The sequence below is a fragment of the Erpetoichthys calabaricus genome, chromosome 1 (genome assembly GCF_900747795.2).
Source record: "Erpetoichthys calabaricus chromosome 1, fErpCal1.3, whole genome shotgun sequence".
Lineage (NCBI taxonomy): Eukaryota > Metazoa > Chordata > Cladistia > Polypteriformes > Polypteridae > Erpetoichthys > Erpetoichthys calabaricus.
This window is the reverse complement of record NC_041394.2, coordinates 290,639,244-290,653,926: the sequence shown is the minus strand read 5'-3', so window position 1 is coordinate 290,653,926 and position 14,683 is coordinate 290,639,244. Positions and strand designations below refer to the sequence as shown.

The 14,683-nt window shown below is 34.2% G+C and overlaps 1 protein-coding gene across 1 annotated transcript in view; it reads right to left on the bottom strand.

The window, feature by feature from the left end:
• Positions 1 to 699: 699 nt before the first annotated feature.
• Positions 700 to 14,683, bottom strand: part of chpt1 (choline phosphotransferase 1) — a 74,065-nt gene continuing 60,081 nt past the window's right edge. The window contains exons 5-9 of the mRNA XM_028816431.2: positions 10,179 to 10,310; positions 5,581 to 5,739; positions 4,909 to 5,034; positions 3,135 to 3,242; positions 700 to 1,457 (exon numbers count right to left, since the gene is read on the bottom strand). Coding sequence (XP_028672264.1) covers positions 1,419 to 1,457; positions 3,135 to 3,242; positions 4,909 to 5,034; positions 5,581 to 5,739; positions 10,179 to 10,310 — 564 coding nt within the window. The 3' untranslated portion in view covers positions 700 to 1,418. The remainder of the gene's footprint in view (positions 1,458 to 3,134; positions 3,243 to 4,908; positions 5,035 to 5,580; positions 5,740 to 10,178; positions 10,311 to 14,683) is intronic.

The window sequence follows — 14,683 nt, the reverse complement described above, 5'->3', positions numbered from 1 at the left end:
ATCTTGCAAATTGCTGTTATGGGTTTTCTTGTACAACCACAAAATGAACATTACCAGGCAAATCACATACAAATTCAATAGCGGTAAGCAGGTTCTGGATGAGGTGGAAAGGGCGGTACAGAACAAGACTGTAGCCGTTAATTTTGTAGCAACTGCACAACACAATTATTTCCATATGGTACAACATTCCTAAGCAATGTACTTGTAAAATCTGTGCTCAGGACAAATTAATACTGTTCTAAAGGTCAAAGGAAGCCCAACCTGCTACTGAAAAGGCATAACATACTGCAGTATTGGGGACATTACATATAACTTTTAATCAGGGTTATTTTTTAGGCTGTAATACATTGAGCATCATGCCAATAAGAAAAGTTAAAATGAGCTGCTGGGTGGACTGTGGCCACGTATGGCATTAACACAGGAAGGCCACTAGTTAAGTAAGCTTTAAAATTTTACTACAATTCTTACTTGTTCATTATTTCACTAGTTCTAAACTTTCCAAGACAGACAGAGTTAGCAAATGCAAAAATGTTATACAAAATTCTTCTAATCAAACATTTTCCTCCTCCTTCTCGTCACTCCCAGCCCACATGTCATAGCTTTGACATCCACCCTGCCAATGTTACCTGGTGTATTGCAGATTTGAGGGGGGAAAAAAAAAATAATAAAAAAAATAAAATCATGATAGACTCAGCAAGATATTTTGTAACACATTTATATAATTTAGATTGTATAAATGTAAAAAAATAACATTTTAAACAAAATAAACTTTAAGTATTGTATACTGACTTGATCACATGGCAAAACAGAACAAAGATCTGTTTCTTCATGATTTATACAGTAATCCTTAAAACTTTAAACAGCTAAGTATCAACAAATGTTTTTAATAAATGCAAGTGAAAGAAAAAAAATAAAATACCTTTACATTCCCTTTCTTGCAAGATTATTTCAACATTATTTACAGAGGTCACACTGACTCCTATCATCAGAAGGTAAGCTTCTAGCCCATCTCTGGAACAGCACTATTTCCAAGAGTCCTTCTAGGTCCAGCCGCCAGGGCCATGCTCTGTACATCAAGTAACAATAAGAATACAGCTAAAATATTTGCAACCTCAGCAGTGACTATTCCCACCTAGTAAAATGACAGCAAATAGAATTTTAAATTGTGATAGTTTTGTGAAAAGTCAGATGTGGTGCTATACGAGTTATTGACCCATCACTGGACTCTGTATCTAGACATTACATGTGCCTCTTCAGTTTGACCTTTGAACATAAACACAGCTCAACTGTATTTCATCATTTTCTCCTCATTTCCATATACCAAATGTATTATACATGTTTAACCATACACTTTTTCATTCCTTCATCCCAGCAACAGCAGGAAAATGGCAACAGTTCTCATATCTCTTCAGTCCATGTCACTCTGATGATGTCACAGCAATCGATATATCATCAACCTATGCAACACAATTGAAAATGTTAATAAATGAAAATATCCTTTTTCTTTAAGCATTATTTGAACTACTGACTGTTTAGAGTTAAGCCATAGTGAAGTAATATTTAATATAATTATGAATAAATAGTTTACATATGCACTTATTTAACAAACTATCAAGGCAAAACTACAATGGATAAAACTGTTCAAAAATGTCTGCTGTCAGCAATAAATGCCACTGAGCTGTAAAGTGCGTATTATGCAAATGCTCACTGGAAAGGTTTGCATAATAAAAGGTAAATGAAAGATCAGGCAATATTGAAAACTGAATGTCAATACCCTTTGGTACCATCCACAAAGACTAATGAAACTTCGAATAAAATAAAAACTAAATCAAAGCAAAAGACCTGTAGCTTTTAGGAAGGGCAGACAGTGTGGCTTGTCAGCTTATGGTGCTGAACATTAAACCAGAAGTCTGCTGGTTTACTTTCTGCTTCTGTGTCTCCCTCATCAGGTTCTCTCACCTGTCTGTGCTTCAGCCATAAAAATAATGAGAAAATCTCTGTAATGTCTCCAGAGCTTATAAGCCTCCTTAAATAAAGGCTTCTGCCAAATAAATAATCATGAAAACCCAGTTTTGGTATTGGACAACAAACCAACATTCTGTACTGCAAAACATGACAGACATGTTGTGTGCTGAAAACCCTAGAGAACACCTGGGTAGATTTTTGCTACACTATTGTGTATTCACTGGTGTTTAAACAAAACCAGACTCATTAGTATATGAAAACATTTTAAAACAAGATATTAATTTATTTGCATCAGAAATTTCTTTCATAATTTCTCTCCTTCAAAACATAATTTGTGACAACCTCTAAATGACAGTCTTTCATTTTTAAATTGTGCATTTTTGAAAATACTTATCCTTGGAAAAGGCAAAATGAATTTTAACGCTCAAAAAATTATGACACAAAAACTTCTTGCTTAGTCAACATACTGCCATAAATTATAAGACGCCACTTGTAAACAAAAAAGAAAAAAAAAAAAAATACCAGTGGCCTTAAAAATAAACTTGTAATTAGAAAAATCAAAAATATAAATATCATAAAATACACGATTACAAGACTATTTAACAGGACATATACACTAGATATTACATAATTATATAAAATTTGTAAACTTTCATTTATAAAAATTCTCAATAGTACAGACAATACTCTCCAAGAATGCTTGGAATGTTAAAATAAAACCACTTGACGGTACATAACTGTTTGTTTAGCTGCTTTGTACAATTAGTGAAAATTAAAAATAAATAGCTTAAGGCTGACAAAAAACTGACATGAAATCAGTCAAAATTTTCTATTGATAGCCCATCAGGAAGAGGTTTTGTATTTAAGGTAAAAATCGGTTGGACCCAACTCTAGGTGATTTGATCTACAGATTGAGTGAGGTGGCACCAATAATGAGACACGTGAAACTGGACACTTCTTTTGAAGTGTTTGGTCCACTAAAATATTTTAACATTAATGGTTATTTAGTTATTAGTTCTGATTTCGTGGCATATTAGATTTTCATTAATTGGACTATTTTTTGCATCATCTTTATTTTCTAGATTTATAACAGATTCCCTTTCAACAGTAACGTCCTCTGAAATAACCTCCTCCTTTTGGGCTACCAGTCAGTCTTGGTGACTTGAGACCTGATCAGAAACTTGAGGCTTGATTCTGAAGACTTGAATGCGAAGATGAGAAGCAATCTGAAGGCATACACCAGTGCAGTACCTCACCAAGTCGACGAGTGAAATCACCTGGAAAAGAGAGGTGGGGGTGGGTGGAAGACAGCTGTTAAGGTGGCAGGCTGTGAAGACCTAATTATGTAAGTGATGCATTCAGACAGCCCATAACAGACCTACTGGGTCCGAGAGACCCAAAGTAAATTAAGAGTTTACTACCCTAAAACTATAACTCAAAAAGAAAATCTTTCTATTTTACATCTCACATAAAGATGGGCATATAAACGATCAATCAGTAGAACAATATGCATTGACCAGCCTGAAGTTCAGGGGTAAACGGACTCCTGGACATTTAAACATTTTCATTTATTTTTTTCCCCCCCAGAGGCAGTTTTATTTTGTATTTACTTTTCGGGAATAATTAAAACAATGTAACATTACAGAAAAAAATACAAATATATATTGTAGCCTTTTGAGAACTACAAGAAAGTAGTTTTGGGGTGTCACCTCAGTAGCTATGGATTATAAAGATCATGAGTAATGTTTACTGTGACTGTATAGGATTTATTGAATAAAACAAAGATAGATCAATGTGGGGTGAGGCTGTAGACCACCTGTAGTTCTGCCCAGAGAATATAAGAGAAAAGAGGGGGGGGGGGGGGGGGGAAGAAAGCAAAAGATAGTAACACAATATGGTAAATTGGCTTTCTTAAAACTGCAAGAATAGAAATATATACTAAGCTGAAGTTAAACAAACAAGGCAGTGGAACTAAAGGCTATGTCACATTATAGGACTCTTCCAGAGATTTTCAGTCGTAGGATTCTTTTATATATTCTTAGTGTCACACTCCCATAAAGCCAGCCACATAATGAGACATACCCAACAACTCACTTTAACAAAATCAAACAGATTTGACTTTGCCTTTAGTTGTAGGGGCAGTGTCGGTGTGCAGCAGTTTATGCCCTCACAAACATAAGATATGTTAGTCAGTCTTAGGTTTTATGTATCATGACAGAAGGGGAGGAAAAAAAAAAAAAAAAAGACCAGAGATTGTGGCTCAGCTTATCATAGCAGTTAACCCTTTGTACAGCACCACCTTCCCAGGCAGCATGTTAATGGCTGTCAAAAAAAGGAATGACCATGTCTGAATTTGTGGTTTCTAAAACAATATTCTGTACAACTTGTAATTAACACTCATTCTACTCTCTAGAATTCTTTTCCAAAGTTTGGTAATGAAAATGTTTATTTCCTAATAAAAATAAAAAAGTCCTGCCTTTTCTCAATAGCTTTCAAATCCTATCTTTAAGTTGTAACACTTTTATTTTGACTTGATAGACAGAAACAATTAATTACAAGATGCATCAGCAATACAGTAATGTTACTTCTTTCCTACTACTGTAATGCAAAGAAGGACATTTGTAATATGAAATGTAAAAGCAGAAACATACACTGTAATATTGACCACAGCTCATAATGATTGACCAACTGAAAGAGTTGTGTGGACTTTATGTGCAACAGTGTCAGTATCTTTGTACTCTACTAATCTTCCTTTGCAAGCCTACATCAGTAGAACTGTTAAATTGCTGAGGCACACATTCAACCTTTCCATCTTTGCTTTACCTAGTCCTTCAGTTTTCATAAGGAGAACTTGCACATGTTAAAAAGAGTTCAGTAAAAAGAGATATTTTGTGCATCACACATTTAATCTACTGAAGAAAATGTGATCTGAAGCTAACTCACCATTGCTATCAAAAGCACAACATATTCATCAACAAAACTGTTGAAGTACTGGTTCAAGAATAAGAGTGCTGGACCAATAAATGATGCATCTTGCAAGTAAAGCTCACTCTTTGTCATATGCGCCACCTAGAATGACAAACATGGGTGTAGTTGAGAAACATCACCTTAAAACTTAATTACAAAAATGGCTGTAAATTGCGTTTTCATTTAGAACATCCATTCAGTGGGTAGAATGGCTAATATTAACAATCACAAAAATATATTCAATATTGGGATTAAAAAAAAAGTATTAAATAAAAACACATTCAACCTTCATACATACTTGCACCTGAATTATCAGTTACAAGCCCTCTGGATGCACTGGGTGTCAGACAAAAACTTCCAGTGGAAGTATATCACAGTGTGCAAAAACACCATCACTCCCTCACATGCACTTCTTAGAGATGAAACTCCAGTAGTCTCAGAAAATCCTTGCAGACAATGGCCATGCCAAGAATTAAACCCAGTTCTTTGCAGCTTTGAGGCAGCACTGCAGTTGCAGTGTTTCCTTTTCTAAAATAAAAGGCACCTTTTTCTTAAATGGATTTACATTTAAAATTAAAACTTTATTGATATGCACCTCTAAAAAGGCACCACTTCTACATACACATTCTTTATAATATAATCCCTTACCACAAGTTTGTTTGAAACCTTGGCACATACAAATCCAAAGGTGAGAATATACAGGCATGGATGGTTTTCAAAAAGCTGACTTGATGATTTCTTGAAAATGATGAAGGCCAAAGTCAAGGCTAAGCCTATGTGCAAGCCTGGAGATAGTACACTGGTATCCTTGGAAAATGTTCCCCAAAAGAAAAAAAAAAATCATCAAATAATGAAGGTGCAAATACTAGTTAGCAACAATAAATCACTTATACAAAACAATAAAACTGCCTAAAGGTGTACTGACGGACAAAAGTCGGTGGAGAATTCCTCACTAGAAAGAACATTTCTGATCATTCCTGCCTGCACCAGAGAACTTACTGTAGTAATTAGGCCAGGGAAAGAATATCATGAATTGTAGAAACAGGCTCTGAAGTGGCAAATATTCATAGTTTTATCTTTATATAACCTGTGCCCTATTCCTCAATAGAACCCTTCTTTCTACAAATAAAAACCCTTGTGACTGGACTATGTGTTGTCTCTGGGTCCTTGAGAAATGACTAAAACCTTTCTTTGCCTTTTTCCATAAGGACAACAAAGAAGGATGCTGCTTTTTTCTGCTACGAGATCCTACAACTTCAGCTGTTCATCTTAAGATGTCGCAGAATGTCAGGTAATGGTGGCCATTGCAGGCTTTGCAACATCTTTTCCTTTATTTCTGCTGAGAGTTGGTCTTTAAAAAAGGGGCTAAGCCTGTCAAATGTTCAAACAAAAACCAGAAATTGAAAATGCAGCATATGCATCACCAGCAACAGCCTGGCTTGGGTAGGTCTTCAGAACTGATAAAAATTCAATGTCATCGGGAGATCAGATTGTAAATGATGCTTCATTCTACTGTCTGACATTTATAAACATACAGTATATACATATACAGTTGTGCTTGAAAGTTTGTGAACCCTTTAGAATTTTCTACATTTCTGCATAAATATGACCTAAAACATCATCAGATTTTCAGTCAAGTCCTAAAAGTAGATAAAGAGAAACCAGTTAAACAAATGAGAGAAAAATATTTTACTTGGTCATTTATTTATTAAAGAAAATGATCAAATTTTTCATATTTGTGAGTGGCAAAAGTATGTGAACCTTTGCTTTCAGTATCTGGTGTGACCCCCCTTTGCAGTAATAACTGCAACTAAACGTTTCCGGTAACTGTTGATCAGTCCTGCACACCGGCTTGGAGGAATTTTAGCCCATTCCTCTGTACAGAACAGTTTCAGCTCTGGGATGTTGGTGGGTTTCCTCACATTAACTGCTTGCTTCAGGTCCTTCCACAAAATTTCGATTGGATTAAGGTCAGGACTTTGCCTTGGCCATTCCAAAACATTAACTTTATTCTTCTTTAACCATTCTTTGGTAGAATGACTTGTGTGCTTAGGGTTGTTGTCTTGCTGCATGACCCACCTTCTCTTGAGAATCAGTTAATGGACAGATGTCCTGACATTTTCCTTTAGAATTCTCTGATATAATTCAGAATTCATTGTTCCATCAATGAAGGCAAGCTGTCCTGGCCCAGATGCAGCAAAACAGGCCCAAACCATGATACTACCACCACATTTCACAGATGGGATAAGGTTCTTATGCTGGAATGCAGTGTTTTCCTTTCTCCAAACATAACGCTTTTCATTTAAACCAAAAAGTTCTATTATGGTCTCATCCGTCCACAAAACATTCTTCCAATAGCCTTCTGGTTTGTCCACGCGATCTTTAGCAAACTGCAGACGAGCAGCAATGTTTTTTTTGGAGAGCAGTGGCTTTCTCCTTGCAACCCTGCCATGCACACCATTGTTGTTCAGTGTTCTCCTGATGGTGGACTCATGAACATGAACATCGTGCCATGATACACTTCCACAAACATGTGTTGTGAAGAGCAGACTTTGATAGATCCCTGTTTTTTAAATAACATAGGATCCCCACTCACACCTGATTGTCATCCCATTGATTGACAACACCTGACTCGAATTTCACCTTCAAACTAACTGCTAATCCTAAAGGTTCACATACTTTTGCCACTTACAAATATGTAATATTCGATCATTTTCCTCAATAAATAAAAGAACCAAGTATAATATTTTTGTCTCATTTGTTTAACTGGTTTCTCTTTATCTACTTTTAGGACTTGAGTGAAAATCTGATGATGTTTTAGGTCATATTTATGCAGAAATATAGAAAATTCTAAAGGGTTCACAATATATACTGTATATTTATATATATATACATATATATATACATATATACATACATATACATATATACATACATACATATACATATATACATACATATACATATATACATACATATACATATATACATACATATATATACATATATACATATATACATACATATATACATATATACATACATATATACATATTACACACACACACACACATATACATACATATACATATACATACATACATACTCCCCTTGGGATTAATAAAGTATCTATCTACATACACAAAAAAAAAAAATCTGTGTTAATTTTGGATTACATGTAACAACAGTTGTGAAGGTTTTGACACTTTGACTTGTCATTACCAGGTGCTTCTAAAAATGTGTGTAGAGACTATGAATAAACTAGAAATAAAATAGACACTTCCACTTACTACTAAAATGTTCTGGTTTTTTTTCGGCTTACTAATCACCTACTCATTTGAGAATCCAGCACAAGAGTATGTACATAGTTATAATACAAAGAACCTTTTCAAAACGGAGTAAATTCTGAATGTTTCACAATCAGGCCAAAATTTAACATGTAAGCAGGATATTCAAAATAGAAAAAAAATTCTGTAAGCTAAGTAAATGATTCTGGAAACATCAACCTCTTTCATTGGTTTGTGGACCACCCTAAAAAAATAATTTTTATATATACACACACTCTTCTAAATCTCTTTATCCTGCACAAGATTTCTGGGGCCTGGAGTTTATCCCAGCAAACAGGGATGCTCCACTTGATCAATCGCCAATCAAAATCAGCCGATTTTCACTGGAGGAAAAAAAAATATATACTTGATCGGTGATTGGTAAAAAGACAGATCACAAAAAATGCTTTTTCAACCCATGCTTTAAGTTTTATAGTAAATTAGAAGTGCTCCTTCATGCAAGGTATTATAGTAGTTGAGCCAGCATGCATCTTTTATTTTTTTATTTTTTTTCTTTTGTAACAAGTTTCCTGCAGTGTAAAAGAAGAGCAGCAAGTGGAAGCTTGTTTTATCAGTGAATGAGAGGTTAGTGGTATATTATTAAAGAATGTGGAGTAATAAACTGAAAAAAAAAAATCTGAGAAGTCATCCTGTTCAACTAGACAAATGGCAAGAAAAGCTACTTTAATGCATTCAGACCCTTTTATTTTGTCCTTTAAAATGGATACTGCTTTAGTTTGGAAAACAAGCTTGTTTAAAATGCAACAGCTTATATGTTTAACTTGAAAAAGAAAAGAAAGACAAATTTCAAATTGCTGCTTAGTAAACAAGAGGCTTTTTTTTTTTTTAAGATTTGTATTGCGTTTTATTATTTGTTGTTGTGTGTCATAAAGCATAACTTTTGGTAAGAAACAAGTATTACATAATTAAAAAGGTAACATTTATAGTTACACCAAGAATTATGACTGTCTAGTTCATGCAGTGATGAAAGAAAAAAAAAAAAAAAAAAAATCACACCTGTATAAATATAAATGTACATTTTATCATCAAAAAATTGCAGTGTAATTAATGATTTCAAATAATTAAAATGTATAAGTGCATGTATATTCATGTTTAATCAACATTTGCCAATATCAATTAATTGATTATGTGAGAATAATTTTTTTTTTTTTTTTTTTTTTTTTCGAGAAATGGTGAAAACTACTTTTTCCAGAGAATTTAATTTTGTTAAAAAATGAGCAGTTAACACCTGTGGTCTATAGTTTATTTATAGAGATATATTTTAATACATAAGACTTCTATGCATCTAGTTATGCAGATTAGTGTAAAACGTTTTATAAAGGGATAAACAAAAATCAGTATATATCAGTATATATAGGTTGATCAAATAACATGAAATCTGTTATCGGTGATAAAACCCTTAAAAACCCTGACAGGAGCAGCCCTGCCAACAAGTACAGCACACAAGGCAGTAACAATCCCTGGACAGAGCATAACCCATCACAGGGTGGAGACACACACACACACACACACACACACTCTAGGAACAATTTGGCATTGTCAATCCACCCAAGGGTCACCTACCAACAGCTTCAATAGGTTCCACCAGTTCCTAAATGTAATGGTTCACATACTTTCCATTCTTAACTTTAAATATTTACCATTTTCTTCAGTAATGACAAGATATTATACAACTACAACTTTAATTAATGAGTCTTTATCCATTATGACTTTGATGAAGTTCAGAAAACATTTCTTCAATAGTATGAAGGTCTACATTTTTCTATACATGTAAAGAGCACTTGTGATACTGTGTGAATTAAAAAGTGTCATAAAACTGTACAAAAGAACTGAAATTTAAAGAAAAATGTACAAAAGAACTGTGAAATTTAAAGAAAAACAAAATGAGAAAAAACATACAGCGACAGTAGAGCCATTCTTGCCAACGCCTCCACTGAGAATCACATGGAAATAGCTGGTACAGGAATACAGGAAACCTCCAATTATACCAATGATGGGAAAGACTTGCAGTGTGCATCCTATGACTGGAAGCTACACAGGGGAGACAAGAGCACAAGTATCATAATTACTGTGAGATCACAAATCCTCATGGGCCTCTGAGCTTTCCATGTACTGTATAAACTTCCAGCTTATGTACACTTGTTAATAAAAGAAAGTATTCTCTCTTCCAGTTGAGGTCTATCACATGATGCAATTAATTACCTTTCTGATATCCCAAGGGCAGTTTTATTCACACTTCCATGGGCAGCAAAGAGTGAAACAAAAGTTCTGTTTAATTTACCTTTATCTACTTATATAACACAATTAAAATTTAATAAATGGTTATTCAGCTGTGTCTGAGACAGAAAATGAGGTCTTGACGCAAAAATAGAATATCCGCAACATGTAGAGGTTTCTCTACTTTAATAATCATTTATTGTAAGTTGATTTTATATTTCTGTGTACCTTTTTACATACATGCACATCTACCAGTCAAGAGTTTTAGAACACCTCAGTTTTTATAGAAATGTACGCAGTTTAATGTCTTCATATTTCATGGAATCAAGGGACAGAACAAATAAACAATAGCAAAAAAAAAAACAAAACAAAAAACAAATCATTAATTGTACAAAATGGTATTACATTTTTGATTCATCAAAGTATCAACCTATTGCTGATATACCAGCCAAACTGTGGTAACGTAACTCTTTTGATTCAGAAGGCCAATCACTCTGTGCAAGTCACCAACTCTGCCTGACAATTACACTTCCTCCTCCATGTTTGACAATCGGTGTCACACATTGAGAAACAATCCTTTCACAAACTCTGTGTACAAACACCCTGCTTGATGAACCGAAGATTTCAAAATTTGATTAATTGGTTTATAAGACGCTCTTTCAGTCTGCAGTAGTCCACAGCCAGTATTTCAAGGTCCTACTTTGTCTTTTCAAAGAATGCCTTTCCTACTGTCATTCGCTCGGTCAATCCTGCAAGCACAAAGTCTCCTCTTCACAGTAGAAGCGTAGACTTGTTTTCAACCAGTTAAGCTGTGCTTGAAGCTGCTGTGCTATGAGGTGCCTATCACACAAGCTGGTGATCCTCAGAAACTTGTCTTCTGATTGGGTTGTGATTTTAGATCTGCCAGATCTCTTCCCATCAGTTTCTTCTTTTGACACGGATTTGTTTTTATTTTTGCAATTTCTCTAAATGAAACACATTTCTAAGGGTAATAATGCTCTGTCTTCATTTCATTTGTTTAATTGCCATTTTCTTGCCATTATCACTGGAATATTGTCCAAGTACTACTTCCGAGAGGGTGTAGTAACAAAGTCTGTTCCAACAGACAGGGATTTTAAGTAATTAGATGTTGGATACCTGTGCTTCAACTTGCAAGGCTTAATTAACTTTAATTGCTGGAGAACATCTGTACATTGTAACTTATTAACTATTACCTGAAGAAGGCCCATTTGTAGTATTCTGATATTCCTTTTTTTTCCCCCACAATTTTTGCTAACCTAAACTTTAAATATAAACCTCTGGCAGTTTATCGCTTACCTTTCCACCATTTTGGTCATTCATTGCATTTCAACTGATTAAACTTGAAGAAAAACTGATGTGTTCTAGAACTTTAGACCAGAAGTGTATATTTTTTAAAACTAAAACAGATGGAAACAGCAGCACACAATAACATTAGTTATTTAAACAAAAGTTGTTTTTTTTTGTTTTTTTTTTTAATACTCTTTGAACAAGAGAATTACTATGAAGCAAACTATATTGAACATGAGAAATATTGGTTTATATGAAACCATTATGATCCAGTGACCACAATATAATGCATTTCACAGTGTTTTGGCAGGGCGCATAAACGTAATACTTTTAGCTTTTGCATAACTAAGAATTTTTGTTCAGATTTGGCAAATTCTAGAAAAAAAAAAAACAACTAGGATAAGCTTTTAATTATGGAACGAGTTGAGAAGCAGTGGAATGGGGTTAAAAGTGTTTTACATACAAACAGTGCAGGACAAGTTCCTCCTGAAATTTAGAAGCAGTAAGAAGTTAGACAGGACTCTGCAATAATAAAAAAAGCTTTATAAAGTATATAAGACTGATAATTCCAAAGCAAATCATAGTGCATGTGACAGGAAAGCTGAAAGAGAGAGAAAAATATTGTAGAAAACGCAAATGATGACCCAAATAGGTTTTTTCAATATTTTAGTAGTAAAAGAGGAGAAAGTGAAGTGCATCAGGAACAGTAAAAGTGAACTAGAATACCCTGTATATAGGAGAGTGAAATGGTGAATTATCTAAATTTAGATTCTTCTGAACATATGAAGATGTCAATAACCAAACAGTACAGGAAGTAATGCTTGGACTAGAAAAGCTGAAGTGTAACAAACCTCCACGACCAGATAACATTTTTCCTCAAGCAATTGAGGATGAGTGCATATATAAACCCTTGCTTACCAAAAACAAACAAAAAAAATTCACACTGGGGAAATTCCCAAGGACTGGAAATTAGAAAATGTCATTCCATTACATATAATACCGCATATGGGGCAAATACAAATAATTTACCTTAATGACATGTAGTTAATTGAAGCGATTAGTAAGGAAAACACTAAACATTAAAACAACAAAAGCATAAGAGACAGGGCTTGGTATGTTGTCATACTTTTATCTGCCTTTTTCAAAAAAAAAAAAAAAAACGTGTACATTTAACATTTAAGCTCCATCCCAATCCACAGCTAGTCGCCCCCAAAAAGTTAAAGCATCAGTATGCAGGCACCATACACATCATCATTATACCAGAGCTTACTTATCACATGAATAGCAGCTGCTTAGTTGGTTGATTGGTTGGTAGATAGCAATTTGAACAGATTTTGCACCCACAAGGGCAGGAAATGCCCACTACAAAGTGATTTATCCTGTGAGGAGTAACTGTTCTTCACAATTAGCGGCAATGATTTTTCTTTATAAATCAAAAAGGTATGATTTTGATAATAAAAAAAACACTGCACCAGAAAAACTTTCACCCTATTGTAAATGGGTTAAATACATGCATTTACATTCCTTCATCGCATCATACAGCACTGACGAGTGGAAAACAAGCCAGTTTAAAAGGCAACACAATATAATAAAAGATATAATAAAAGGCTTCTGAAAATCTTTGACGTGTTAGCTGATCTTTTAATGGCACAGTGTACAATTATATACCATTTTAAAAGAGTTGATACATTTCCTGGTGACTCTCTAACCATAGTTATTTATTCACAAAATCCATGTGGTGAGGTTAATGCAACACTGAATGATCATCTGCATTTATTTATTCATCAACAAGCCTGAAAGGCTCTTTAATAATTTGTGGCTTCAGGAAACTCCTTAGCATAGGTATGATGTGATTAAACAACATTATATTGCAACTGTTTTTGTACAGCCAGTCAGGAAGTCATTGGAAAAAAGTTTTACAAGTGGACAAATTTCAAAAAAAGAAATGGTTTATAATAATAATAAAAAAAAACACTACACAACTGCTGAGAAAGACTAACTGAAAATGAAATTTAACGCAACCAAGATGATCGCATAAGAAGAAATACCACACACAAAATACACCTCCCAAATCTTGCTAATGAAAAGAGCGGAATGGATATATCAAAGTATGATAACAACATGCTGAATTTATTGGGTGCATTGCAGACTAATTTAATGCATAAACAAGCATACGCTGCAAAGGCATATTACACATTTCAATCATTACAGACTGTGGAACTGATGCATCTGGTAGAGAACGCGAAAATATATTGTAGCCATGTTTCTTCTGGTGTACCTATGAATTTTCTTGTTGGAATAGCGGAACTTAAAACAGTGGCATATGCTTAGGGAATACTAAACACAATAAAATGTATATTTAATAATGCAGACCAGAGTAATTGGAGGCAAAATAAAATATATACATTTGAAGCAGACAGGCTTAATATTGATGTATCAGATGAAATAGGTACACTGCTAAGAGGAAAAACACAAGAAAGCAATTGTTGTGGAGTTAGAATGTACTGTAGAGCCCACAGCCCTTCAGCAGTGAACACCCAGCATTGGCTGCGTCATGTTTGCCATGCAGTTTCTGCTTTTTTTTTTTTTTTCTTCAGACTGAAATATGGGTCAAGGATACCACACAGATATACACCATCATATGGTCACCTTGCTGCCACCTCTTTACTGATATTAAAATGTAGATAATGATATATTGTACAGTAAATAGAGTCCGATGTTGGTGGACTGCTGCTGCTTTCTCTACACTTTAGAAGAATTCCCCATTTTTTTCCTCAGTCAGTGGCTACAATTAAAAGCAGTCTCATGACAATTAAATGTTAATGGTAAATATTTCATTTTTAGGAGTCAGTTGATGAGAAGTTAGTTTTTTAGTCTGG